Raw genomic sequence first — 27,913 nt, 5'->3', positions numbered from 1 at the left:
GTTAACCATCTGTCCCCAGCAATGGCAATAGAGAGATGAGAAAGAGAAGGCAAGGGAGATGTGGAAATCTGAAGCAAAGTTGATTAGATTTTCTACTTGGGGGTGAGAACTGATGGCCATCTATGTACCGGGAGAAAAGTGGTGAGGGAGAGGACTCATGTAGGACTGGAACAAGGAATCTTCCACTTATCCCACAAAAAGGCAAGTGTGGCCAGGACCATGGCCTTTTATTTGGAGAAAGTGAGAGGACTTAAAGGAGAAATATTTTGATGTAAGAACATGTTCAGCCAAGCAGAGGAGGATGGTGGTGAATTGGTGCTGGCTGGGCTGCTGTTCAAGCAAGAAGTGGATGGCGAGCAGGCTGTCTGTGATGGGGGCTGATAATGTGGAGACACTGCACATCCATGGCAAAAAGGACTAAGTGGTGTCTTCAGTTTCATTTCACTTACATGCCTTTTTGGATCTTGATGTATTAGAAAGGCAGCATTTCGTTACTGTTGGTGGCTGTGATAGATTGTTCTGCTTATGTAACTTTAAATAGTCTAATGAGTATGTATGCTACTTGATTACAATCTAAATAATGCTGAAAAAATCCTTTTATCAGCTTTTTAATAATGTTGAAATCTAGTTTGACCAATTTAATTTTTGTTTTTGTTTTCCAGGATAGTCATTTTATTTATTCCTTCAGTCCAGTGCCTGGCACTAATAAATTATTTATTAGACTTGCTGAAGCACCTACTGCCAAGGTAGGCATATTTTGATATATTGGAGTGAAACTCTGGAATATTAAGACATAACATTTTTAAATAGTGAAATCCTTTGATCCAGATTAAACTCCACTGCTGGTCTGTAATTGTGATTAATGAGAATTAGTTTATTCCTGGCACAAGGCTTTTTTTAACTCTTAATATAAACTAGAAGTACTTATTAATTTAACTTGCCTGTTGTGATGTTGCAATTTGAACTTGCAGAAGGGGATGACCCATTTTCCTTCCACTATTTCTAAAAATAGTGACTAGTTTGGCTCAGTGGCTGGTGGTAACCTCTGCCAATTGGATGGCCTTCAAGCATTGATGTAGATGTTGTATTGGTAATTCAGTTGTTGAGCCCAATATTGTCATCCTCATGTCTATATATGGAGTCATTTACAGCACAGGAGGAGGCTATTTGGTCATCGAGTCCATGCTGGTTCTCCACAGAGCAATCCAGTCAGCGCCTCACCCCTGTTCAATGCCCATAGTCCTGCAGATTTATTTCCTTCAAGTGCCCATTCAGTTTCTTAAATCATTGTTTCCACTTCTTCCCCACCTTGGGCAGCTCATTACTACTCACTGCATAAAAAGGTTCTTCCTCACATTCCCCCTGCATTTCTTGCCCACAGCTGTAAATCTGTGTCCCCTAGTCCTTGTACTATCAGCTAACGAGAACAATTTTTTCTAGTCAACCTTATCCAAACATATCCTCTTGTACAGTTCTATCAAATCTCCCCACAAGCTCTTTTTTTTTGTTTTAAGGAGAATAAGCCCAGCTTTTCCAATCTAACCTTGTAACTAAAATCCCCCAGCCCTAGAACCATTCTCTTCCGCACCCTCTCAAGGACCCTTGCATCCTTCCTACAGTGTGGTGATCAGAACTGGACGAAGTACTCCAGTTGGGACCTAACGAGAGCTCTAAAGGTTCAGCAAAACTTCCCTACTTTTGCGCACAGTGCCTCTATTTATGAAGACCAAGAAGCCATATATATTAAATTACATCTGCCACTTGCCTGCCCATTCAGATAGCCTGTCATGTTTCAATAGCAAAATTTGGTTTCATCCTCGCTGGTTGCCAGTCCTTTGGTTTCATTAGCAAATTTTGAAATTCTACCCTGTATTCAAAGAGTCAAGTTTTTTTGTAAACCTGGCAAAAAAAGTGATCCTAGCACTGACCCTTGGGGAACATCACTGAATACCAGTCTGAAAAATAACTCTTTACCACGACTCTCCTTTGCTCAATTGGATGAAAAATGGGCTTCTGACCCTCCTATTGCATGATCCTCAATTTTATTAAGTGTTATGATGATACAGATGACATGTGCCAGGCAGACCAAATCCGCAAGGGAAACTTGGCCATGCTATCAGAATGGTTTTCAATTTGTATTTATTATGAGATGTGTGCACTGAACTCAGAAGCAATGAGTCCACTAAGACCTTTAGAGATTTTAAAAATTAAATTAAAATGTTTATTAACAAAAAAGATTACAAGCACATATATTAAACTACAATTACTATAGGGGCTATAACAAATCCTAAAATTCCTAATTAACTGAACTCCCAATTATACACCCCCTTTCAGGCAACAGTCCACAATAGATTTTAAATTAAAATAAAACAAGCCAGCAAGTTACCAAAGTACCCACTAGACAGTAGAATTCTAAAAGCTTGTCTCCAACTTTAGTTACTGGACACTGCAGACTTATGCACAAATGGCTGGAGGCTCCCCGAAGATTGTTTCTCACACTCCAGTTAGATCTTACATGGCCCCCCCTTCAACATAGCCTTCCTTCTCCTTGATGTGTTTCTCTCTCTTTAATACGTAAATTCTATTGTTCAATATGTCTTTGGAACTTTACCTTTTAATATAGAAATCTTTTATGTTGTCAATATTATCAGTAACCTTTGGGGAAAAATAAACACACTGCTTAGTCTTGCTTATTTGGCTAGTTGTAAACATCCTAACGTCCCCTTTGAAATCCAAACAATACCTTAACTTATCTAAAAATGCAAATTCCCTTCACACCTTGCATGTTAAAACTTAAGGCATTTCAAGTACATTTCTATACCTAACTTCTTTTGATAATTTCAAGCTTGCAGTCTACCTGACTCCAAGGTAATTAAGTCACACAGAACCAACTGCACTCACACCTGTAAACCTACTTTACAATAAACCAGAATAATATGAAAATTATTATACTTTTGTAACAGTGTCTCCTGCTAATATAAGATGGCCACTAGATACCTGTCTGCATATGTGCAATGGTCTGCGCGTGCGCAAAAAAATGAATTACATAATTCTGCTGCACCCAGCCTGCCAAAGCTACCATATTTTGCCACTAAAATGTGAATTTTTGGGTAATGTGAATTAGCAATGTAAATTGGTCCAACATTTTGAATTGTTGATGACTTGAATTAAGTAATTTTAAGTTAGGATGCAGTAAGGCAGGTGCATTTCCAGGGAATGAGGAAGTGGATTGGCCGGAGCTCTTGTCACTTGAGTGAGGAGGTGGTGGATTTCTGGGGCAGGGTCTCAGTCAGACTATGATCTTAGGCAGTGAGTTTTGGTTGAGCGGAAGGCAATTTTTACAAGTAAAATGACAAGACGTGCAAGGAGTTGATGCATTGAAATGATTTCTTGATTGGTATACGCTAAACAGACACTGACTCCCTTACTCTGTTGCTTGCAATGACGTAATGAAGTTAAACACTAGAACTGAGCATGCATGGCATTGGCAACAAATACAGCCTTTTGATTGGCAGTTTGCCGAACACATTTTTAAAAAATCCATATGAACATCCATTGCATTCCTTTCATTAACCTTCTGTTACTACTTTAATTAACTCTCCAAGTGCCTGTTGATTTTTATTCCCTGATTATTGTTTCTAAAACCTTATCTGCTATTGATGTTAAACTAACTGGCCTGTAGTTACAAGGACTGTCCTTATATCCTTTCTTGACTAAAGATATATTTGCCAATCCCCAATGCTCTGGCACCTCTCCCCATTTAGGGAAGATCATGGTAAGCCCTTCCACTATCTCCATCCCATTTCCTTCAGTGAACTGAGATGTAAGACATCCAGGCCAGGTGACCATTGTGTGGCCAGCCTTTCTAGTACCACCTCCCCATAATTTTCACCCTATCCATTGCCTCTATTATCTCCACTTCTTATATTTTCTATCAATGTTTACTAAGGAGGAATCTGACAAAGTACCCAATGGAGGGACAAGGGTCACATGGGTAATGATCAGGCACAGAACCCTTGCTGTTTTGATTTGCACATGCCTGACTTAAGAATCAATGCCAGTGATAAAGTGTAGTTTACCAAGCCAGTAACATTTTTTTATTAGGGGCAGGTGGCTTTGGATTGCCTCTCACTTGTCTGATGTGCAGCTGTTAAATGAATTGTTGCTGCATTGGAAGTGGCTGTTTGTGTCAGTAATATCATTGAGCAACCTGAAAGGAAGAAGCCCAGAAATGGCAGTTGGTTGACTTGGTTTTTAAAAATCCTTTTCTGGGTACGTGTGGGTATATAAAGTTAATAATTTCAACATTAGTAGTATACTTTTTCCTTCCCTTCACTCTGACTTTTTCTTAAAATAAAATGGTGACTAATCTGCCTTTTCACTTAGAGGATTGTTTTGTGGACAGTAAATTTCCCTGCTGCTCCACATTAAGAGTCATACTGGATTGTGTGTTGGGACCTGTTTGCTATTCTTTGGAGTTGTTATTAAATGTTTGAGTTTAATGTAGCTGTTCATAATTTTAAACTGATGTGCTGTATGTACCTTGATTAAATAATTAAACATTAGATCATTTATTCTAAAGCTACTGGTTCATGCTAGGGTATGGTTTTACAAGTCCCATCAAACTCATAGTGCTTCATTTGAAGTGAGCATTCTTAACCTTGTCGACAAAATGAATGAAGTATTTGACCATAGCTGGAATTACAATTATTTCCAATAGTGTCCTTGCTCAAAACCCACTAGGGTCAGGAATGCCAATTGTGCTTTCTAAATTCAGTTCACAGGCTATTTGTAGCAACCCCATGAGGTTGTCTAACTCACCAGTTAAGCTTGGAACATTACTCTGTCATTTATTTGTTTTTAATACTTTAGACCATTAAAATATGCTTGAAAAAGTATGCTGAAATGTGTTGGAATACTAATGTCTAATGGAATACTGCTTTTGTTTCAGGTAAAGCTGCTTATTTGTGCATATAGAGTCCAACTCCAGTGAATATATGCCCACAATGCAGTTTTTCTACCTGTGGGTTAATAATTATGGACAGATGTGAGCATTTTCACCTACAGCTCCTCCTGGATAGTTGGGACTTTATGCCGAAATGCCTCTGCCTGAAAATTGTTATAAACATCTTCAGAAAATATATTGCTATTGAAAGTTTTACAAACTAGTTACTGTATTGTTTTTAAAGTTGTCTTTTTGTAGGTAACAGTCAATGTTGTGAAGCGATAGCTGGTGCAGTGTCATTTGCCTATGTAAATCCTGACTGTATATACAGACTTTCCACAATGTGGAATGGAGTAGAAATATGCTCCAGATTGAATATTTATGAAAGGTACATACGAACAAATTGATACCTTTTTTCTCTATCAGGCTACTGCACCTCTTTAACTAGGTACTGAAGCTGGTTTGAGATTGGTTTATTATTTTACTTGGCTCATGTCACTTGCCATTGTGAGATGGAGGATGAATAGATTGATCTGCTTTGAAAGCTTCACTGTTACTCTGAAGTACAGTAGAAACACCAATGTGAGCCCATAAACTATCACTTTACCATAGCACATTTGTTCACTGGTGGTTCCACCTTTACTAGTTTTAGTATTTCTTATGATTTTTTTGTATTTATGAATCTGTATAGTGTATCATGGTACAGAACTGCATTTTAAACTTTAAATATTTTGGCATTCCTTTTAAAAGTCAATACATAGGCCTTAACAAGTGAATCTGACAACACGTTTTTCATCTCGTGTGACATGTTCTGTTGAATTCAGTTAGGAATCATTTATTCATTTTATTTCTGTTCTTTACAAACAAGTGTTGTAAATCCATGTTGGCATTGTTAGAATGGCCTTTGATAAAAGCTGTTACAATGGTTCTTAGTTTTTTGTTTTATTTAAAGGGCAAGCACTGGTATGGTACAGTAATGACTGTAAAATATATATTGCATGCTTTAAAATGAACATTTTTACACTACATACACACAACTCCAGAATGTGCCTTGCTGTTCTCTTGCTAGTTATGCTGTATGTGAACTACCAATATGTGCCTAAACTATAGCAAATACTACCAAAAATGCTGACTTGAGGAATGTGATTGTTGTGAAAGTTTTGTTCTATCCCATGTAAAACCTAAATTCTTTATTGATCTTTTGTAAATTTTATGTAAAATATAATTTCTAATGTTTAAGAATGAATTTTGGTATTAATCTGTTGAATACAAAATCCCACATCTCTTAAAAGAAAAGGGAAAATGGCAATGATTATCAACCTAAACCTTACTAGGAACCAGTGTTTTACCAAGACATCTTGTGTTCCTTCAGTAAATTTCAAAAATACTAAAGGACCATTGCCACTCAACACTTTGCCCCTTTGGCTATATTACTACATGAAAATATCACTAGTTTCAGCAGGTCATATGGTAATGAATGCTAGAGTGCTCTAAAGTGATAATTCCCTGGTAAACGAAAGTTGTTTTTCATCCACCCACACATGAATTCCCTGCATGAGTAAAACAAGTTTCTGAAGACTTAATTTTTTCACAGCACATGGAAGCAGCATCTTATTCATTGCAACTTTTATTTTAAGAAACACACTTGGGAGCAATTTTTGGGGAAAGTTTTATTATAAATCTCATCACTGCATATGCATAGCTTTCATAATCAATATCTACTGGGAAAAGAAACTGATTTACATCAAAACATTAATGTCCAAATCATTAATTTGAAATAAAAAAGTAGCAATCTTGTTATACCGAGACCGATAACATTTAAATTTGAACTTCCAGTTTATAGCTCAAAAGGATTTGTAACAAATGACAAGCACTTAGGTATACGTTACACAGTCCCCCCCACACCCCCCGGGTTGAGTAGTAATTCAATTCTCCCAGAATGTCAAATTACTCAGGAGCCAAGAGTTTATTTCTGTACTTTTCTTTCTCAGCCTGGCAGCGTTTAACTTCAGAACTGTCTTTGTGTGAATTTCCCTAGATTTGCTCTAGCACAAGCTAAGCAGATTTTCTAGCCTTGTTTTAACTCTCCATAAATTTGTTCTTTACAATGCAAGTGTGAGCTTCCACCCACATTCCAGACTTTTGGCCTCAAGTTGCTTTCTCTCCCTCCCCTGGATCCTGGCAGACTAAATTTTCAGGGATATCTTGGAAATCCTTCCCCCCTCCATTTCCATGACAATGTGAATCACATGGGCCATCTATCCAGTTAGAGATGCTGATTAGCAGTCCTCAAGGCCCCAACTCTCATCTCACAACTAAAAAGGCAGTTTTACTGCTGTCCTTGACTAAGCACAAACACTTTGAAGTGGGCCCAGACTGTTTTACTTGTAAGGTGCAATCTCCAACAATCAAACCATCCAGGCTTGACGATGGCCAGACTTAAACAGATTGGCCCCCTTTATTTTACCCTAAATTTAAAGATGTGATCCCAAACAATCTTAAACATTGTTGTAACAGTAACAAAAGTGCATAGTTAGTTGTTTCACAAAGTTGCAACTTAAGTAAATCATATTTTCCCATTAGAACCAGTGTAAAAAGTTATAGTTACTTTCTCTCTAGGACCTTTCCAGTCAAAAGCAAAACATTACATACCCTTAAAGTAGAAATACTGTACATTCCTAAATTTGTAAATGCAATAGCTATGCTTACTCTTTATACTTAGCTTGTGCAGGCCCACTGTGACTGCCCAAGCCTCCAACTCACTGCTTCCTCTCCTGAACCCTGAGGGAGGGAGGGAGTGAGTGGAATGGTCAGGCAGGTAAATGGGCAAATCGGGGACACTCTGGGACAAAAGTTTAGCATTGTTAGTCGCTCAATCTTAAATTTAAAATGCGCCCTAAATTTACAATGGTGCTATATAAATACAAAGTTCTTCCTCATTAAAAATATACAGGAGTGCTTAAACACCTTTAAACAGATGTTTGCTACTTTACCTCGTACCGTCATTCTGAAACTCCAAACACTTACCAAATGTGCCAGCTTATGTTGCATTAAAAACTCAGAGGTCATCAATGGAGAGGATTTGAGTATTTGAAAATGTCATCCTTCCCTCATTAAAATGAAATTACCTAGACATGGAAAGATAGAGACGGAGTAAAAAAAAAAGCATGATTAACAAAAACTATTGAAAGGCTACTTGGTGCTTGTTTAAATATTGTAAAAATGTTACATTTACAAAAAGTATAGATTAAATTACAAAAAGACAATCTCAAATACATATGGGAGGCCACAATCAGATCAGGCAAGATCTTACCACTTTCCTGTCTGTCCCCCATAACCCTCAACTCCCTTGTTGACCAAAAAAATCTCCCTTGAATATATTCAATGACCCAACCTTCTGGGCTCTGGGAAAAGAATTCAAAAGACCAACACCCTCAGAAGAAATTCCTCCTCATCTCTGCTCTGTCGTAAATGGGGGATCCCTCATTAAACATATGCCCCTAATTCTAGATTTCCCTCACGAGAGGAAGTATTCTCCCAGCATCTCCCCTGTCAAGCCTCCTCAGAATCCTGTGTTTCAATAAGATCGCCTCTTATTCTTCTAAACTCTGATTGTAGCCTCAACTCCAAATTTTGCATATCCTATTCATTTGACCACTCATGTTCCTCCTCTCCTAAAAATGGAGCCTTCCAGTACAAGTGGTTATTGTTTGCATGCTGTTTCAAATGTAGGAAGCATCACAACTGAGCCCAATAATGTTTTCATCTAATATTCACAAATGTACATTTTCTGATGCTCAAGGTAGTGGAAAGAAAGAATCCTGGTTGCTTTTTAAATTTTATAGTTCGAGACATCCTAACTAATCATTACTGAGCACAGACAAAAATTGAAACTGGAACCTCTGTATGTATCAATATCTTCACATTGATTCTGTATGAATCAACAGCACATTAATGGAACAAGCTAATTATTAATTCTTTTTAAAAAGTTACAGACTTTAAGAAAATTTTAACATATGTTCTTGCCATATGTGCGACCATTGGAGTAGTAGATCATATGGCCCCTCATGCCTGCTCTGCTATTCAATACAATCATGGCTGGCCATTGACCTTAACTCCACTTTCCTGCCTGCTCCCCAAATCCCTTGGATTCCGTGACACACCAAAAGTCTGTCAATCTCAGCCTTAAATATTTTCAATGATAGCATTCATAACCCTCTGGGGTAGAAAATTCCAAAGATTCACAACCCTTTGAGTGAAAAAATTTCTCATCATCTCAGTCCTAAACGCCGTGTTCTAGATTCCCCAGGCAAGAGAAATAACCGCTCAATGTCTACTCTATCAAAGACGCCCCACCCAGAAATTGATATTTTTCGATTAAATCACCTCTTATACTTCTAAACTCCAGAATGTCTCAGCCCAATTTACTCAGCATCTCATCATGGGACACCCCTCTCATCCCAGAAACCAATCTAGTGAACCTTTGCTGTACACCTCCAATGCAAGTATGTCCTTCCTTAAATATGGTGACCAAAACTGTACACAGTATTCTAGGTGTGGTCTCACCAAAGCCCTGTACAATTGTAGCAAGACTTAGTAATCCTTGTACTCCAATACCCTTACAATAACATGTCATTTGCCGCCTTAATTGTTTGTTGCACCTGCATGCTAACTTTGTGTTCTTTGTGCAAGTACATTCAAGTGCCTCTGAACATCAACATTAACAAGTTTTACGCCTTTTAAAAATTTTTACTCTTACTACTGAAGTAAATAATTACACTTCCCCAGGTTATACTCCATTTGCCACCTTGTTGTCCACTCACTTAATCTGTCTATATCTCTTCGCAGCCTGTGTCCTCACAGCTTACATTCTCAGCTAGCTTTGTATAGTCAGCAAATATTGGTCTCTGTCTCTTTGTCTAAGTCATTAATGTAGACTGTAAATAGTTGAAGCCAGTACTGATCGTTGTGGTACTTCACTAGAGTCAGCCTGCCAACTTGAAAATACTCCGTTTATCCCTACTTGCTGCTTCCCATCAGTTAACCAGTCTTCTTTCCATGCTAATGTATCACCCTCAACTCCACAAGTCCTTATCTTATCTATTAACCTTTTGTCTGGCACCAAAAGCCTTTTGGAAATCCAAGTATACTACATCTACAGATTCCCCTTTATCTATACCAGTAGTTACATCCTCAAAAAACTTTCCCCTTAGTAAAACCATGTTTTCTTTGTCTGATTATATTACGATCAGCAATGGCATGCTTTGCCAGAGACTTTGCACCCACTGGAATATGTCAATCACCAACATTATCTCTAGACAGAAGGCAAAGTACAAAAACACTTGAATGCACCCAAGACCTAAACACCAGATTGATTTTATCACCACCTGGCAGAGCAACAAAGGATATGATGATCACCAGGTTTATGAGGAGCGGGGTGCTCTACAGACCGCAGCGTGCTACACTCCAAGATGAAATTTACTATCTCGCCGAAAAGGAGACCAGTATGCACTAGACCTCAAGAAAGGCAGATGTGCAGAAACTGACATCCGCAGAGTACAAACAATTCAAGCTCAGACTTGAGGAACAGCTGTCTTCTGAAGAAAACCCAAATGATGTTGAAATGACATAGTCAAACTCCAAATCAACAGTTCTGGAAGCTGCCAATTATGTCCTGGGAACACAGAAAAGAAACCAAGATTGGTTCGATGAAAATGATCAAATTAAAGAACTGCTACAGGAAAAAAATGCAGCATCTGGAACATGGCTGGGAAACAAAGATGCATCCAGTCCAGGAGAGCAAAAGGAACCTGTGACAGAAGATGCGCAGGATACAAGATGCATGGCGGGTTAAATCTATGCTGATCTGCACAACTTGAGAAATTTCTATGCAGCCTAGTAGGCGGTGTATGGTCTTTTCTCACGTGGCTACTCACCTGTTCTCAGTACTAACAGGGCATCTCTCCTGATGGAGAGGAGAGTTATTAAAGAGCACAGGACTGAGCATTTTAGAGATGTGCTTAACTGTCCATCCATCATAAAAGCGGTAGTTATAACCAAACTTCCAGACAGTACCAAATGTGAAAATATGGACAGCAAAGCTTCTGTTCTGGAGGTTGACAAAGCCATCAGATCCCTACCCTAAGGAAAGCTCCAGGATCAGATGGGATCCCAGGAGAAATTTACAATTCTGGGGACCCCAGCTAGCCATCAAACTCGCACAATTATATCATAGAATGTGAGATCAACAAACCATTCCTCAGGAGTTCAAGGGCGATTGTTCACTTGTATAAAAGGAAAAGGATAAAGATCTGTGACAACCACAGAGGAACCTCACTGCTTGTGTAAGCTGGTAAGATTCTAGCAAAAGGTTCTACTCAACACTCTGTTAAGTCACAGAGCAGAACGTATGATGCTAGAAAGTCAAAGTGGGTTCAGGAATGGCGGAGGCACTTGCAACATGATCTTTATATTTCGGCAAATACAAGAGGAATGCCGTGAACAACAGATGGGACTCTTATCGTGCCTTCGTTTTCCTGACGAAGGCCTTTGACACAGTAAATAGAGAGGCCTTGTGGAAAGTCTTGGAAAATCATAACCAGCACATCCACTATCTTTGCAGCTACCTCTTTTAGAACCCAAGGATGTAGGGCATCAGGTAGTGGGGGTGTCAGATTTCAGTTCCTTAATAACAATGTATTATTGAAACTTAATTATCTCAAGTTCCTCACTCTTTTAGCCCCAGGGTTATTCTCTAACTCTAGTATGTAATTCGGTATGGTATCTCATATTAAAAACAAATCTGTCTACTGGAACAAAGTATTGCAAACTATTCCTTTTTTAAAGGAAAGATATTACAAGTGTTTTGTGTATAATTCAGGCGTTCTAAAGGAATTGGTTCACAGTAAAACAGTATTGTCCAATACACTGTCCACAAGTCATGTGACTAATTGCATTTCTGGTTAATAAATAGTGTCCATTACAGTTTCTATCATTGGACATATGATCATGCACCTTTTTGTGTTAGTATAATAAAAGGTAAAGCAGAGAGCAAGAGTTTTTTTTTATAATTGAATGCTTTACTTGCTTGGTTAGTGAACAGTGTTATTTATTTGATAATATGCACACAAGTACATAAACTGGTATTGTTTCACGCAAGACATTTTCTACTAAAAGTAGTGTATATATGCAGCTAAAATGTCACCTCTGTAGCCACTCTGACTAGTTAGTGATTTATATTGGACAATACTGCGGTAAACTATGAGATTTAAAATGGCTTTTATCTAGTGACTTTCACATCAGGTCCTCTCAAAGGATTTAACAATCAATGGAGTACTTTTTGAAGTGTGGTCACTGTTGTAATCTAGGAAACCCGGCAGCCAATTTGCACACAGCAAACTCCAACAATACCATAATGACCAGATTATCTGTTTTTTGAGGGATAAATATTGACCAAAACACAACAGCTAATTCCCCATCTCCTTCAAGTCACAAAAATTGTACAATTTTATCGTGATTAAATAATAATAAGGACATTGATTTCCCGTGGATGTGGAACTTATTTTATTTTAAAAAGTAAAATAGTGATAATCCAGAGGGCTCTGTAGTGTTTTAATGAAAATGAACCTAATTCCCTTCGAATGGACTCCTGAAACTTCAACTTGTGTCCTGGTCAGGGGCTCTGCAAAATCACCTTTGCGACGTGAAGCTGCACTAAATCCACGTTTACATACGCATTCGCCACATTCAAGCTGCCCTTTCGCATTGGATGGCACTTACGAAAAGATTTCAAACACTAATTATATTGCACTGACCTCGCCACGTAAAGGAACTAAATTTACCAGGACGGAGGCTAACTCTGGGAGTGAGCAAGGAGGAGAGGTCAGTTAACTTGGGGAAGTTTAACCTAGTCTTTCACATAACCAACACTGATCCTGATGTTAATACAGGAAAAAGCGGAAGAGAATGCAATTATAAGTCAAACGCGGCTTTGTTTACTTTTTTTAGTTTTACTATTTTTGATACAAGGCACCAGTTTAAGGATCAAAAACAAAAAAAATGCTGGAAAAACTCAGCAGGTCTGACAGCATCTGTGGAGAGAAAGGCAGAGTTAACGTTTCGAGTCCGTGACTGTTTTTGTTTCAGTTTTCCAACATCCGCAGTATTTTGCCTTTATTATACCAGTTTACGGATCTCCATCCAATACCCGAAGAAGTCATTACGGCCCACTGTCCCTATCCACCGAGATTTCCACTCAACGTCGTTCTCGCCACAGATTCTAAAAGGATGGTGAGGGCCAAGATCATCTCAATACGCTTGTTTTGAATACTTATTCAATACATTACTAATTACATTCCGATAGGGAGCGTCTGAATCTTTTAAAGATGCAGAACTGTCTCCATTTAGGATTTTTCAAGGGAACTAAAAACTGAGGCATCAGGATAGCACATTGTGCCGACTGAGTTGGGCGATTATGAGTAAGAACAACTAAAAGGTACACAATAGGAACAAAGTATAAACACGATTTACAATTTAAAGCGACCAAGATAAAACAAATGCAATAAAGTCAACTATTAGGAATTGGCGCAAAAGATTTTAAAATGCAAAAAATGATGCGATGAGAATGGAGAACTCACCCAACTTCTCCACATTTTCTCACTGTTTTAACCCCCCCCACCTCCCACCTAAATAACTGCAAATGCTGAAATTCAAATAGAATGTCAAATGTTGGAAATAAACAGCAGGTCAAGCATGCGTCTGTGCAGAGGCAAACGAATTAATCTTTCAGGTTTAATGACCTTCCAACAGAAGCAACCATGTTTAAGTCCAGAGGCAGGGACAGTGGGGAGAGAAGAACAAAAAAGGGAAAGTCTGTCATCAGGTGGGCGGCAGCAGCGATTAAATGACAAAAGTGATGATGGGACAAGGCAAAAAAAAAGGGGGGGGGGGGTGGCTGGTGGTTAGTAACGGGACATGAAACAAAACATGGGTGTAGAAGGGGTGTAAATGACAACAGCTGAATCAGCACCAGAACCTGCTGTTCGAGGGAAAAAAAAGTGACAGCAGTGGCTACAAAGATCTGTGCTTCCGGTTGGTCGATCGCTAACTTTTTTCAGTTCTGACCAAAGGACATTGACTTAAAATATTAAATGTTTCTTTCATCACAGATGCTGCTAGACCTACTGTGTCTTTCCAGCGATTTTTAAGTTTCAATTTATAATTCAGTTCCCTATGTTAGCACCAACTCCTAGGTTACATAGCGCAGTGAAAGTTCCTTCTACTTTGCCCATCGTGTCTCAACCATGCCCGCCCCTAAAATGATTTTCTCACATTAAACGCTAAAAAAAATCACCTGGAAAACAAACAGGTTTCTAAATTGAAAACAGGCGCTCACTTTGCATAGCCCAACATACAGAACTGTATTAAGTTTATGTATAATGACAGCAGTTAATGGCCGGATTTTTTTTTTTGATTCTCTGCTCCTGACAGCATCAAAATACATGTATGTCAGTTCACTTCTGTGATGAGTTCACTAAACATCAGCGTGTAGGCAAGAAATAAGAAGCCCAGATTAGAAACTGAAGTGATCGTGTGGGAATGGAGGCGGGGAGGAACTATGCTTGACATGTTGGGACATTTAACCCCAATATTAACCCCATAATCATCCACAGAAATTAAATTCAGTTCCATACAAAGTTAGAATTTATTGCGACGTTTGAAGCCGAACATTTTCCAAGTGCTTGGCTGTGCAACATGAGACTAATAATAACCAAATTCTCATAAAATAATTTACTAGATGAACTGCGCGTTTTCCTTAATACAGCAGGAAAATGTGAAAAGTCACAGCTTTCTTTAATATCCACGAAGGCATTACACAATGTTGCTAACTAGTCTTGTTCCAGTCATGCTCCAAGTGGTTTAGCCAGCACTGCGGATGATTCCACAAAACTAAGTATTTCATCTTAATGAAAAGCACAAACATGAAAGCGAAACTGAATATTTTACATTTATATCCAACTGGTTAGGAATATACAGTAATGCAGTCAAAGTTTCAGGCAAATGGCAAAAACTGTTAAAACTTTAATTTACAAAACCCTTATGACCTTATGATTTCTGCACTGCAACAGACTATGGTAACATGTCGATGATTAAAAGCTTTATGTATTATACACAATTCCTGTACTGGCAAGAAGATAAAAAAAATACCGTCAGCATCCTGGTTCACACTCACTAACTGGCACAATTTAAAATTCTAATTTCTCACAGCTTCTGAAATTTGTTTATTTCAGACAGATTGTACCAAAGTACTGTGAGCAAGTCCTCTTAACATACATCCCCAAGCCTGGTCAACACCATTCCATCCGACTCTGACTCTATACTCCAACCTCTTTGGTCACTGCCAAGTCTCCACCATCAGGAACCAGTTTTACATTTCTTAAATACTAAAAAAAATGTCCCTTCTCACAACAAAAACCTCATTAATGTCTCTGGGATGAGGACTTCCTTTCAAAGTTTCCAAGGCCATACAGAAGGAAACCATCCTACTGCAACCTGCACCCAGAGTTCAACTTGCCACCAACTGTTAGCTACTCCAAGGATCTTGTACCTTCCACAAGGACTTTATAAATATTTAGTTAGTTTTAAACATACCTACTCATAGGAGGGGAGGCAATGTGACACACAGGTAAGAAAACTTTGTTTAGATCAATAATATAGTTATTTTAAGTGAGTGAAACATTGTTGAATGTGAAATTTCTGAAGAGCATCCAAAAACCACATACTGCTAGATTCATGCCAACTCCCTGCCTTACTGCTGCCAAAAGTCAGGAATCTACAGCGAGCTAAATTTCACTTTCCATTTCCCCTCCAGATTCATGCTCCAGTGAACCCCAATCCTGTACTACAACTCCAGCACTCCCCAACCCAGTCTACAAACTTCCTGACCATTCCTTCAGTGATATCAAAGCCCAGGGCAATAAATGCAGTCACTGGTGAGCAAAAGCATCAGTCTGTGATCAGTGTCATGAAGTCACAGCTCTTTATTTTTTGAAAAATAATTTCTAAAAAAAAGATTTGAAATGAGATGGAACAAACTACTTTAAAATGCAAAGGCCATCTTCCAAGGTGAAGGTGAGAAAAGTGAGCAAAAGTGAGCCTGGGGGCAGTGATGGGGGGAGGGAGTGGTGGTGGGTGCGGTGGGGAGTGTGAGCAGAGACATAGATATTTTGGGTGATCTTCAGATCGTCTAAGAGTGCTTCTGCTACTAGACCCCCCCCTCCCCATCCCTGTAAAAAAAAACTATGGGTATTAAATAGTCATTATAAGTCCAGGAGCATGTACTCTCCACCGCCTCCCCCACTGAAAAATAATCTTACGTCAATTTTGTTTTGTCTCGGTGACAGTACCAGCACCATTGCTAGAAAGCCCCCCATAACATCTTGGGCTTTTCCTACTCCATATTTTCTTCAAATTCAGCATCATCAACTACTTTCACAAACAAACTCATGTCCCCTACAATTCCAAGTACAGTATCTTTGAGGCAGAAAACAATTTATACCAAGATCCAGGAATTCTAACAAAAAATTCTTACTTGGTACACCAACTGCAGGAAATATTACATGCTGCCATGATTCTCTTTGAAAAGTGGTACACTTTTTACAAGGCTGAGACACAGGCTCTGAACCAATAAAGGGTTTTATTTATATAGGACAGTTGAATGAACAGTACAAAATATAAACAGTCAAGCATCCATTTTATTATTTTAATTTAAAGAAATAAACATAGCTTACTTACTGCAGCTCGAGCCTGGGTTAGTTCCTCTGGAGCTTCAGCACCAATACTTAACATACAGCTCTTCAGCTGCTGTCTTCAAGACAGAAATACTGACCATTGGCGCTTGAACTACATATGAAGCTCAATATAAATAAGACTTCCCTAGCCATTGAGATATCTGTCATAGAAAAATGCAACCAATGACCTTTCCCTTCTCAAAAGTCTGACATAAATATCACAAACCCCAGGACTGGGCTGATTCTTTGACCCACGTGAAGGTGCCATGGTAACAGCAGACACACTAACCCACAGAAATATAATCTATACCCCTTTGATATTAGGCAGAAACATAATGACAATAAACTTAATGAATCTTTTAATCACATTAGATGAGACATTTATCAATATTGAATAGATAGCCAATAACAGAATATGGGAGATGCATGATTGAGGTCAATTAAGATCAGATATAACCTATTTTTCTGGCCTTAAAATGTGAACTTGTGGGCCCTTACAGTCTGGTGTGAAAGATGGCTCTTCTAATGAAAAATGATTTTGTGACCTTGGATTTCCACCATTACACATTATTTCTAGCAATACAAGTTAAAAGTTCAATATGGACAAAAGTAAATCGTTACACTCACCTTTAGTTTTGTTTCTATATTTAAAATAACTAAATCAGCCCTTTGGGCCATTACTCATTTTAAAAAGTGATTGAAGTCAACCACCTCAGCAGTTCCTCTTATTTCAACACTTAATCAGCAGTTAAAAATCAGTAAGCAAAATTTCCTGTGTGTATTTTATATATATAATATATATATAGTATATGTATGTGTGTGTATAGAATAAAGCTAATTTCCATTCTGCAACAAGTATACAAGTATTTGCGATTCCACACTAACATCACTCCATATGCGCTGTCAGATAGGCAGGAATATGAAATGTAAACCTAAACATGTGTAACATATAGTCTTTTATTAATCATTACATCAATTTATGATTCATAATTACCAAATCTTCATATAGGGATTCATATTTTCAAACAAGTTTTTTTGTATATTTCTCTTGCGTTGTTACAGTTAATATTTATTTTCAATGTTACCATACATGTTCAACTTCTTGTTGCAATTTTAAGGTAAGACAATAGGTTCAGAGAAACACTGATAGCAGGCGAATATTGGGAGATTTGGTCATGGACATTGTCAAAGGATGAAAGGGCCAGCATCACAACGGCAGAATATTTTAAGTGCAATACTATTGTCACAATATTAACAAATGTACATTTCAACACTATTAAGCTGCTCCATGGGCTATTTTTTCTTGCTATTCCTCTGATGTTTGCATCAGTATTTATCAAACAATATATACAGGGATAGCGTGAGGAGATGCGACTTAATTTTAAAAATACTCACACGCTGGGTCATGCTCCTTAACATATGTACATCAGAGTTGACATTTAAAGGGAAAACTAAAAAGGAAACTCCTTTTCCAACTGAAATATGATTTTAAACCCAACTTACTGTTGGGCTTTAGCATTTTGAGGGCCTGGTGTTGTTACCAGAACCTATGCACACCTGGAACTTCTGCACTCATTTGGTCTGTGGGATTTCAATATTAGGGATTATTTTAATTGACTATCACTCAATGTCAGCAACAAACATTCTCAGGACAAGCTAAGCATACCTGGTTGCAGGATGTAGTATCCTTTGCTCTATCCCAAAGTACTTAATAACCCCATCAGAACAGCATCCCCTACTGCAAAAATACAAATTTATTTGTATTTCACATCAGTTGTTGCTTAAGGTTTCAGGAATTTGTCATCTGCTTGGGTCCAAGCACACTTAAGTGCAGAAATGATCCTGCCCAAATACACAGAAACGCTTTTGATATTGATTACCCCAAAACTTTAAATGTTCAATAATTACATAACTGAGGCATAACATATTCAGCTTTCCAATAGAGCTTATAAAATAATAACTCTACGGAACCAGGCAGTACAAACAACCACGGAACTTCTAGGTTTCATTTCTAATCTCATTCAGAGTGGTGGTGATGGCTTTACTCAGCTGGTGGTTAGAAGTGGAATTCTTTTGCATCAACCATTATTGAAATGGACTTAAAAACGTGTTAAAAGACAGTTAGATGTCTTCTTCTAAATGACGATGATGAAGAGACTATGGAAAGCGAGAAGGGATTAAACTGGGTGATCATGTTAGGGGAAAAACAAGACACGCATCATGGGTTAACTGGCTTGTTCCTTTGCTATTTGGAACGGGAACATCCAGGTGGATGTTAACTGCATGATAAAACAAAGTTACAGCAAACAGAAACATAAATAAGGCCAAAATCTACACCAACTGTATAAATTTTCTAATGGGGAACTTTGCTCAAATAAAATCAGCAAATGTTTTGAAGAAAGTTTTGCATCCAAAACGCTGATTTGTCCAGTCTCTCCGTGATGCTGTCCAACCTGCTCAGTGTTTACAGCATTTTCTGTTTTTGGGTGAATACCAGCATTTTAGTATTTTGCTTTGATTGAAACTGACAAATTAGGAAAAAAGCTACTGCACAGAATGTATATATGGGACTATGAATCTGGAAATGTTAATGCTACGAACGTTCTCGCTCCAACCATAAACAATATTACATTTCCTGCCAAGGAATAACTAGGATCATAAAATGCCTAGGGTTGTTCTACACCATCAAAATGTCAAACTGTTTTGGCTTATTCTGTTTCTGGTCTCCATTCTTCAACTTTAGAAATCCCGTCAACCGATTTAAGTAAGCTTTGGATACAACCACAGAATTTGAATGCTCCCTACCTTCGAAAATGAGCTTGAATAAAGAAGTAAAGAGAACAGGAGCAAAATGTATATGCATATAAAAGGTTCAATGTTTTCTGCTTAATGCTAATCATGGTACGGGGGAAAAAATAGTCGTTTGGTCATATGGAATCTGAGTATTGCTAGAAAAAAAGAGATATGCTATCAAAGCTTTTCGTCTTGCACTCATCAGGACAGCTGTGTAAGATAAACCAACAGTAAAGGGAACAACAATTTATACTGCATGAGAAGAGTGGCATGTGGACTCTGATTGGTAGAGACATCGTCATGGAAAATGAAAATTCAAATCAGGCAGGTTGACTCTGATTGGCGAAGGCATTGCCATGGGGAATGAACCAGGGAATGGCTGTCCCCCAAGCTTTTTAGTTGGAAAAGACGTAACATGTGTGGTCATGCTCCTTCATCTTTAATAAAAAATCCCAGCCAAATTTTATCCCCTAAAAGCAGAAAATGGTGGAAGTACTCAGCAGATCAGGTAGCATCTGTGGCGAGAGAAACAGATATTAGGAAAAATATTCCCCGTTGGGGGGGTTGTGCAGGGGCAGGTGCCCCCCCGATCAGGGACATGCCACATTTTACGTGGGCGGGCCAATTAAGGCCCGCACATTGTGGTGCGCACCTGGAAACACTGTGCACTCCCTGTGTGGGTGGGGGGAATTCCCTGAGTGGTTCACTGCGCTCTTTCACACATGTGCGCGAAAGAGCGCAGAGATCTCTACTTGAAGTGTGTTAAGTTTAAATAAAAGAAGGAAAAAAACATTTGAAACATGTCCCCTCATGTGATGCTGTCACATGAACTGGGACACGTCAAAGAATTAATGTACATTTTTATTACATTTTAAAACACTTCACGAAACCTCATCCCGCCCGTGGATGAGGTTTCATGAAAAATGCGATGGTTCCCTGGGCTCTTTGCCTGCCCGCTAACCTTAAGGTTGGACGGGCAGCTCATTTAATTGAGTTAATGACTATTTAAATGGCCTTAATAGGCCTTTGACAGTTTGGTGGGTGCGCAGCCGACTCGGATGCACGCCCGCCGAACTGAGTCTAATTGATGTGCGGTGACATCGGGACGCATGCCCAACATCACCGCGTGTCATTTTATGCATCAGTGAGCGGGCCCCGCCCCTGCTTGCCAACTGGAGAATTCTGCCCATTGTCTCTCTGGCAGTTAGGGAAATTCAAAACTAAACCCACCGTCCTCTTCTCTCCTGGTATCACGGCATCTTTCCCGGTTTCAAATATTTATGACTTTTTTTCTTAAAATAGTTTCTGACTCAACCACTCCCTGTGAAAAAGCTTTTCATGCTCCAACAGCTGTGTGAAGAAATTTCTTCTAACCTCTTTCCTCACTGATAACTTTAAATAGCTGAGATCCCCATCATCAATACCCCAAAGCAGAGGAACAAACCTTCCCCCGTTGACTAGCAAAATCTGTCATTTTATTATAATTAAATCTCCTCTTAGTTTTCTGTTCATTGGAAATGCCCCCCGGTACCGCAAGTCTCTCTCTTCTTAACAATCATTTTCCATTCCTGACAAGTTCCCGGTGAATCTAAACCATTTGCTATCTATAGCTTTACCTTTTTACTATAATGGGGTGCCAAAACTACACATAAAAAAGACCGTTAGAGACCAGTGAATTTTCTTTCCACACCTCTACATTTCATCATATACCATGCATCATTATTTCCAGCAAGTCCTTTTGTGATAATATACCTCATCGCCACTGCAATTTGTTTCCTATGGAGCATGAATCAACTGCACAAAACTGTCCCTAATTTGACATCATTCCATGGAGAAAACAAAGATGTCACTGCTAGTGCTACAGGCAATTAGTTCTCTTTTGAAATTGGGGTTTAGATCCATTGCTTAGTCAGAGTAATGGAGTAACTAATGTTGTGCCTAATCAAAAAGTGCTCGGTGCATAGCGACTGTCCAAAAGGACAAAGATTTCAGAAGTGACAATCTACAACCTTGATAAGCATAATACGCTCAAAGGAAACCTTTAGTGCTGGAATACCATAGATCGCGGTGTTTAAGTCGATCTGGCATATAAGAGAACCCAATTTTTCAGTGCCAAAAACTATGTTTTTGCATATTAGTCAATCCCCTCTTTCCGCAACGAAATCTCACATTAGTCGTCAGCCTCAATTTTTCATCCCAGGAATACATGTTTTACCTATACTGTGTGCTGGAGCGTGGGATTAAGCAGGTGATTTGGGCTCTGTTCCAAAGAAGATTCACAGGAGTTTAAGACACTGGCACACAGAGTGGACTGCACATGGCATGGAGAGAGCGATGAACAGATCCTCCAACAAAACAAATGAAGTATGAAGCTGCCTTCAAGCTAAAAGTCATAACATTTACTAGTTTGTCAAATAACTGTGTTATAGCAAGGAAATTCCATACTAATGAAAATAAACTGGTTTGAGAATGGAAGAAATAATAATCCAGCCTAAAGATGCCCAAGACCAACTGCACCATCAGAACAGGGACCCGCCACCAGCCTGATCTTGAGAAGCATGTGTTGAATGAGTCCTCTACAATCATCAGAATGGGTACATAGTCACCAGAAATGCAATGCATATATATGCAGTTAAATGGGCCCAGCAAAGATTTCAGATCAACAGCTAGTTGGTGTAGCCGTTTTGAAATGAAAGTCTAGTGTGGAGGCAGAAGGCCAAGATTGCTCCGGGACTACCAAAAGACCTTAATGTCAAAATGATCAGTTTCCAGTGATTCATGATCAGACAGCATCAAAAAATACAAGTATCCATTAAGTCACATCAGTAACATGGATGAAATGTCCATGAATTTCGATATGCCCAGCAGCCAAACTGCGGAGTGGAAAGGTTCAAAATAGTCCTAGTGAAAACTACAGGAAGACAAAAACTACAGAAGACAAGATCCATAGCGGTGCTAGCCTGCATGGTTGACAGAATGAAATTAAAGCCCATGGTAATTTTCAAACATAAAGCCATACTAAACATCAAATTTCCTGCAGGAATTTTTGTGCACATCCTTGACAACAGTTGGATGGATGATGGAGTGAAGTTATGCATCGATAATGTGTGGAACATATGTCCCGGTGACCTACGTAAAGAATGCTGCTTAACAGTGTAGGACATGTTCAGGACCCATATAACCAATGAAATCGAGGGTGCCTGCAAAGAAATTACACCCACATTTGCAGTCATACCAAGGGTCCAGCGTCCTTAGTTCAACCTTTGCATGAGTGCCTCAACATTGCCATTCAAGAGTCATGAAATAAAAACACAGTATGTGCTGGAAAAACTCAGCAGGTTTATTAGCATCTGTGGAGAGACAGAGTTCATATTCTAAGTCAAATATGACTCTCCTTTGGAACTTTGCTTTCATTCAATAATCATGTCCATGCCAAATGGAATAGGTAGATGTTTGAAGATGCCCAAGACCAACTGCACCATCAGAACAGGGACCCGCCACCAGCCTGATCTTGAGAAGCATGTATTGAATGAGTCCTCTACAATCATCAGAATGGGTACATAGTCACCAGAAATGCAATGCATATATATGTAGTTAAATGGGCCCAGCAAAGATTTCAGATCAACAGCTAGTTGGTGTAGCCGTTTTGAAATGAAAGTCTAGTGTGGAGGCAGAAGGCCAAGATTGCTCCGGGACTACCAAAAGACCTTAATGTCAAAATGATCAGTTTCCAGTGATTCATGATCAGACAGCATCAAAAAATACAAGTATCCATTAAGTCACATCAGTAACATGGATGAAATGTCCATGCCCAGCAGCCAAACTGTGGAGTGGAAAGGTTCAAAATAGTCCTAGTGAAAACTACAGGAAGACAAAAACTACAGAAGACAAGATCCATAGCGGTGCTAGCCTGCATGGTTGACAGAATGAAATTAAAGCCCATGGTAATTTTCAAACATAAAGCCATACTAAACATCAAATTTCCTGCAGGAATTTTTGTGCACATCCTTGACAACAGTTGGATGGATGATGGAGTGAAGTTATGCATCGATAATGTGTGGAATATATGTCCCGGTGACCTACGTAAAGAATGCTGCTTAACAGTGTAGGACATGTTCAGGACCCATATAACCAATGAAATCGAGGGTGCCTGCAAAGAAATTACGCCCACATTTGCAGTCATACCAAGGGTCCAACGTCCTTAGTTCAACCTTTGCATGAGTGCCTCAACATTGCCATTCAAGAGTCATGAAATAAAAACACAGTATGTGCTGGAAAAACTCAGCAGGTTTATTAGCATCTGTGGAGAGACAGAGTTCATATTCTAAGTCAAATATGACTCTCCTTTGGAACTTTGCTTTCATTCAATAATCATGTCCATGCCAAATGGAATAGGTAGATGTTTGAAGAAAAAACCTTCACAAAAAGTGGAAATGTGTGCACTGCCCCATCTTTATGTTTTGCGTGGTTTCATTATTAAGCTGTGGGATGCTATCAGAACACCAATTGTCATTGGATCATTCAAAAAAAATGCAGAATATTCAATTCAATGAATGGAAATGAAGATGGTTGTTACAGTGGGATAATTCTGAAAGCGAAAGCACCACATCTGACCCAGAGTGGGATGCTTATGATGATGCAACAGTCAAAGTGACTCAATGAATTTGATGAACTCTACATCAGATGCAGAGTGACAATGAATTTGATGGTTTTAAAATGCTTTCATTGTAGTTAATCTTACCATTGTACAATTGATTTATTCAATAAACTGTGCTACGTTAATTTAATGTGAAATACCAGTGTTTTATTTTCAAACTTCAAAATGGCAATCACCCACACCAGTGGTTCTCATTTTATACTCGTAAAAGCTGAACCCCACTTTAGGGTGGATTTTTGGAGGCTTCAAAAGTTGACTTTTATGCCACGATCTACAATAACTGAAAGTACATTTTGCATGAACAGCATGGCCTGGAATGATGGTTTTGATCAACAAGATTAATCAATTGAGCAGATACTAAAAGGGAGTAGAAAACAAGGCCTCCAAAGGAATAAAAACTCTTTAGCACTAAGCTTTATTCAGCAAAAACATTTAATATTACAGCTTCAGTAGAAATCACATAGGTTGTTTATTTACATTTTTACAAAGCAGCATGCAAAACAATTGTTTGAGGAGTTCAATTAAATATATTTTGAATAAATTTATTATCATTTACAAACAACTTAGTGGACAGACCAAGCAGGTCAGTGTTTAGTTGGATCCTAGAAATGGATTACATTAAAACTGATACTAGAGCTTTCTTTGATTCATTCATGGGATGTGGGCAATGCTGGCAAGGCCAGTATTTGTTGTCCATCCCTAATTGCCCTTGAACTGAGTGGCTCAGAAGGCGGTTAAGAGTCAACTACATTGCAGTCACATGTAGGCCAGACCATGTAAGGATGGCAGATTTCCCTTCCTAAAGAACATTAGTGAACCAGATGGGTTGTTTTTTTTTAAACTGATAAAAGCTTATGGTCATCATTACTGAGACTAGCTTTACATTCCAGATTAATTTAATTCAAATTCCACCAGCTGTCATGGTGGGATTTGAACCCACATCCCCAGAGCATTAACCTGGGCCTCTGGATTACAAGTCAATTGATGTTACCACTATGCCACCATCTCCCCAGCTTGTGGGCAATACAACCAAAACACAAGCTTCTTGTGGTACAGTAAGCGCAAACTGTATGTTATCTTTTCCAGCATAATCAAATTACTCTATTCCCAATTTAAAACGTCTTTTGCAATTTGAGCGTCAACACTTAGAATCCAGTGATGGCCGTTTGAAACTTTCGTACCATGTCCTCTTGAACTGCCAGAAATAGAGTACTGTTTTTTTCCTTTCGAATTGGAGCTGTTCCTGAAAAGAACCTTTTAACATATATAATGCTAGGATGACTGCATTTGTGTTTCCAGTTCTATCACTGATGGTGGGAGCAATCTGAAGTGATAAATTAAGGAGCAGCAAACTAGAAGCATACTGATGTAGTACAATATATTGACCTTTTTTTTGCATTTCATAGTGGTCCCACGTTCTCAAAACAAAACGTGGAGTGGATAGACCCAAGTACAAATGAACATTTGTACTTTTAATAGCTCTATCTTTCATACTTGTTACAAGTGTGAAGTTTATGGGATTTTATTTTTTGGATTGTGTTATAGTTTAGGACTGTATCTTTATATTTTGAGCAATGAAAGGGGTCATGTGACATATGCTGGAGTCTGTCTGACAACAAACCTGGGATGTTTAATTGTTAAAGATCAAGGGAGAGTCAGATTATTTTAATGAGATAAAGGTGCTCGATGTTTATACCTGGGGACAGTGGCAGCTATTTCTACATCCACAATGAGGAGACCTCAAGTCTCCCAAGTCCCAGAAAGGTGTTATCGATATGAAGTTGTGCTGGAACCTGTCCCTTTGTTTCCAAGATGAAAGACCACTGATCAGATTAGCATTTTTACTTGGATACAAAGCTGGTGTATTTCCCGTTGCCCTGGAGAATGTGATGGAGTATTCCATCACACTTGTGCCTTGTAGATGGTGGACAGGCTTTTGAGAGTCAGGAGGTAAGTTACTCTTCAGAATTCTTAGCCTCTGATCTGCTCCTGCACGGTATTTATATGGCTGCCCTAGTTCAGCTGCTGGTCAATGGCAACCCCCAGGATGTTGATAGTGGGGGTTTAGCAACGGTAATGCAATTGAATGTCAAGGGACAATGGTTAGATTCTCTTTTGTTGGAAGTGGTCATTACCTGGCACTTAAGTTGCAAGTAACATTTGCCCCACATATCAGCCCAAGCCTGAATATGGCCTGCTTCACTGAGGGGTGGCGAATGGCAAACATTGTGCAATTGTCTGTGAGCATCCTAACTTCTGGCCTTATTATGGAGGGAAAGTTATTGATGAAGCAGCTGAAGATGGTTGGGCCTAGGACATTATCATGTAACTCCTTCAACGATGTCCCAGGACTGATGATTGACCTCCAACAACCACTTTCCTTTTTGTTAGGCATGAATCCAACCAGCAGAGAGCTTTCTCCTGATTCCCATCAACTTCAGTTTTGCTAGGGCTCATTGATGCCACACTTGGTCAAATGCTGCCTTGATGTAAAGGGCAGTCACTCTCACCTCACCTCTGGAGTTCAGCTCCTCTATCCATGTTTGTCCTCTGTCCATGTAATGAGGTCAGGTGGTCAGTGGCCCTGGTGGAACTCAAACTGAGCATCAGTAATGTTATTGCCGAGTAAGTGCTGCTCGATAGCACTGTTGGCGACACTTTCCATCACTTTGCTGATGATTGAGGGTAGACTGATGGGGCAGTAGTTGGCCTGGTTTGATTTGTCCTGCTTTTTGTGGGCAGGACATACCTGAGCAATTTTCCACATAGCCGGTAGATACCAGTGTTGTAGCTGTGCGGGAACAGCTCGGCTAGGGGTGCAGCTTGCTCTGGATCACAAGTCTTTAGTGCTATTGCTGGAATGTTGTCAGGGCCCATAGCCGTTGTAGTAGCCGATGCATTCAACCATTTCTTGGTATCACACGGAGTGAATCAAATTGGCTGAAGACTGGCATCTGTAATGCTGGGGACCGCTGCCTGAGGCCAAGATGGATCATCCACTCTGCATTTCTGGCTGAAGATCTGGCTCACGTCACAAATACAGGTTTCTAGTAAGATCTGTATAATTTCATAATTTAGACCAGTTTATACTGAAAATACGGGCGTGAACATTTTCACTTATCCACGAAACTAATATAACATTATGATAAAATGAATGAAGGCATTCAACAAATGCCAGAAAACAGTACTCTGCACACCAACTAGTGCCAAGTGCCAAGATGAACAGCATATTAAATTATCTTCAAATTATGTTGATTGAAACAATTTCACAGACAGAATTAAAGGGGAGCTACTACCATTTGTTTAAAAGGATATCCAAGCTTTCATTCAATATGCCAGGCATAATGTTGTTAGTCACTTGGATTAACAGGAATGAAAACTGAGTTGGAATAATATCCATGTCCAAATCAAAAGTCCCAATGTCCAGGTTTGAAAGCAGTTTAATTAACCAACCTTAAGGCCATGTTCAGTGTGAGTATTTATGTTTAATTTTCTAAAGTCTCATTTGCTTTTAAGACTTAAACCCACATTAAAGTTAACTATACTTCAATCCTGTAATGCATTTTACAGTAATCAATCACATTGGCAGAATTTCATGAGGTTAAAGCTCACCCAAAAATTAAATAAAGCCAAATTAAAACATCAAGCTAAAAAAAAAATGGAGTGATTTCAGAACAATATATGTATCAATAGGCACAATCCAATTAGGTTTAAAAGAGTTTAGATGAT

The 27,913-nt window shown here is 38.9% G+C and overlaps 2 protein-coding genes across 4 annotated transcripts in view; one reads left to right on the top strand and one right to left on the bottom strand.

Annotated features, from left to right (window-relative positions):
* mphosph8 (M-phase phosphoprotein 8) overlaps window positions 1-5,870 on the top strand; it is a 67,822-nt gene extending 61,952 nt beyond the window's left edge. The window contains exons 13-14 of the mRNA XM_078545471.1: window positions 663-746; window positions 4,952-5,870. Of these exons, the coding sequence (XP_078401597.1) occupies window positions 663-746; window positions 4,952-4,993 (126 nt within the window). The 3' untranslated portion in view covers window positions 4,994-5,870. The remainder of the gene's footprint in view (window positions 1-662; window positions 747-4,951) is intronic.
* Window positions 1-27,913, bottom strand: part of pspc1 (paraspeckle component 1) — a 109,454-nt gene that overhangs the window by 7,552 nt on the left and 73,989 nt on the right. For all 3 annotated transcript variants that reach the window (XR_013577104.1, XR_013577105.1, XR_013577106.1), the window contains one exon: window positions 7,973-8,073. The gene's annotated coding sequence lies outside the window, so the exon portion shown is untranslated. The remainder of the gene's footprint in view (window positions 1-7,972; window positions 8,074-27,913) is intronic.

Source organism: Cetorhinus maximus, chromosome 7, assembly GCF_964194155.1.
Source record: "Cetorhinus maximus chromosome 7, sCetMax3.hap1.1, whole genome shotgun sequence".
Classification (NCBI taxonomy): domain Eukaryota; kingdom Metazoa; phylum Chordata; class Chondrichthyes; order Lamniformes; family Cetorhinidae; genus Cetorhinus; species Cetorhinus maximus.
Note: the sequence above shows the minus strand (reverse complement) of the source record. Positions and strands in the feature narration are given on the sequence as shown.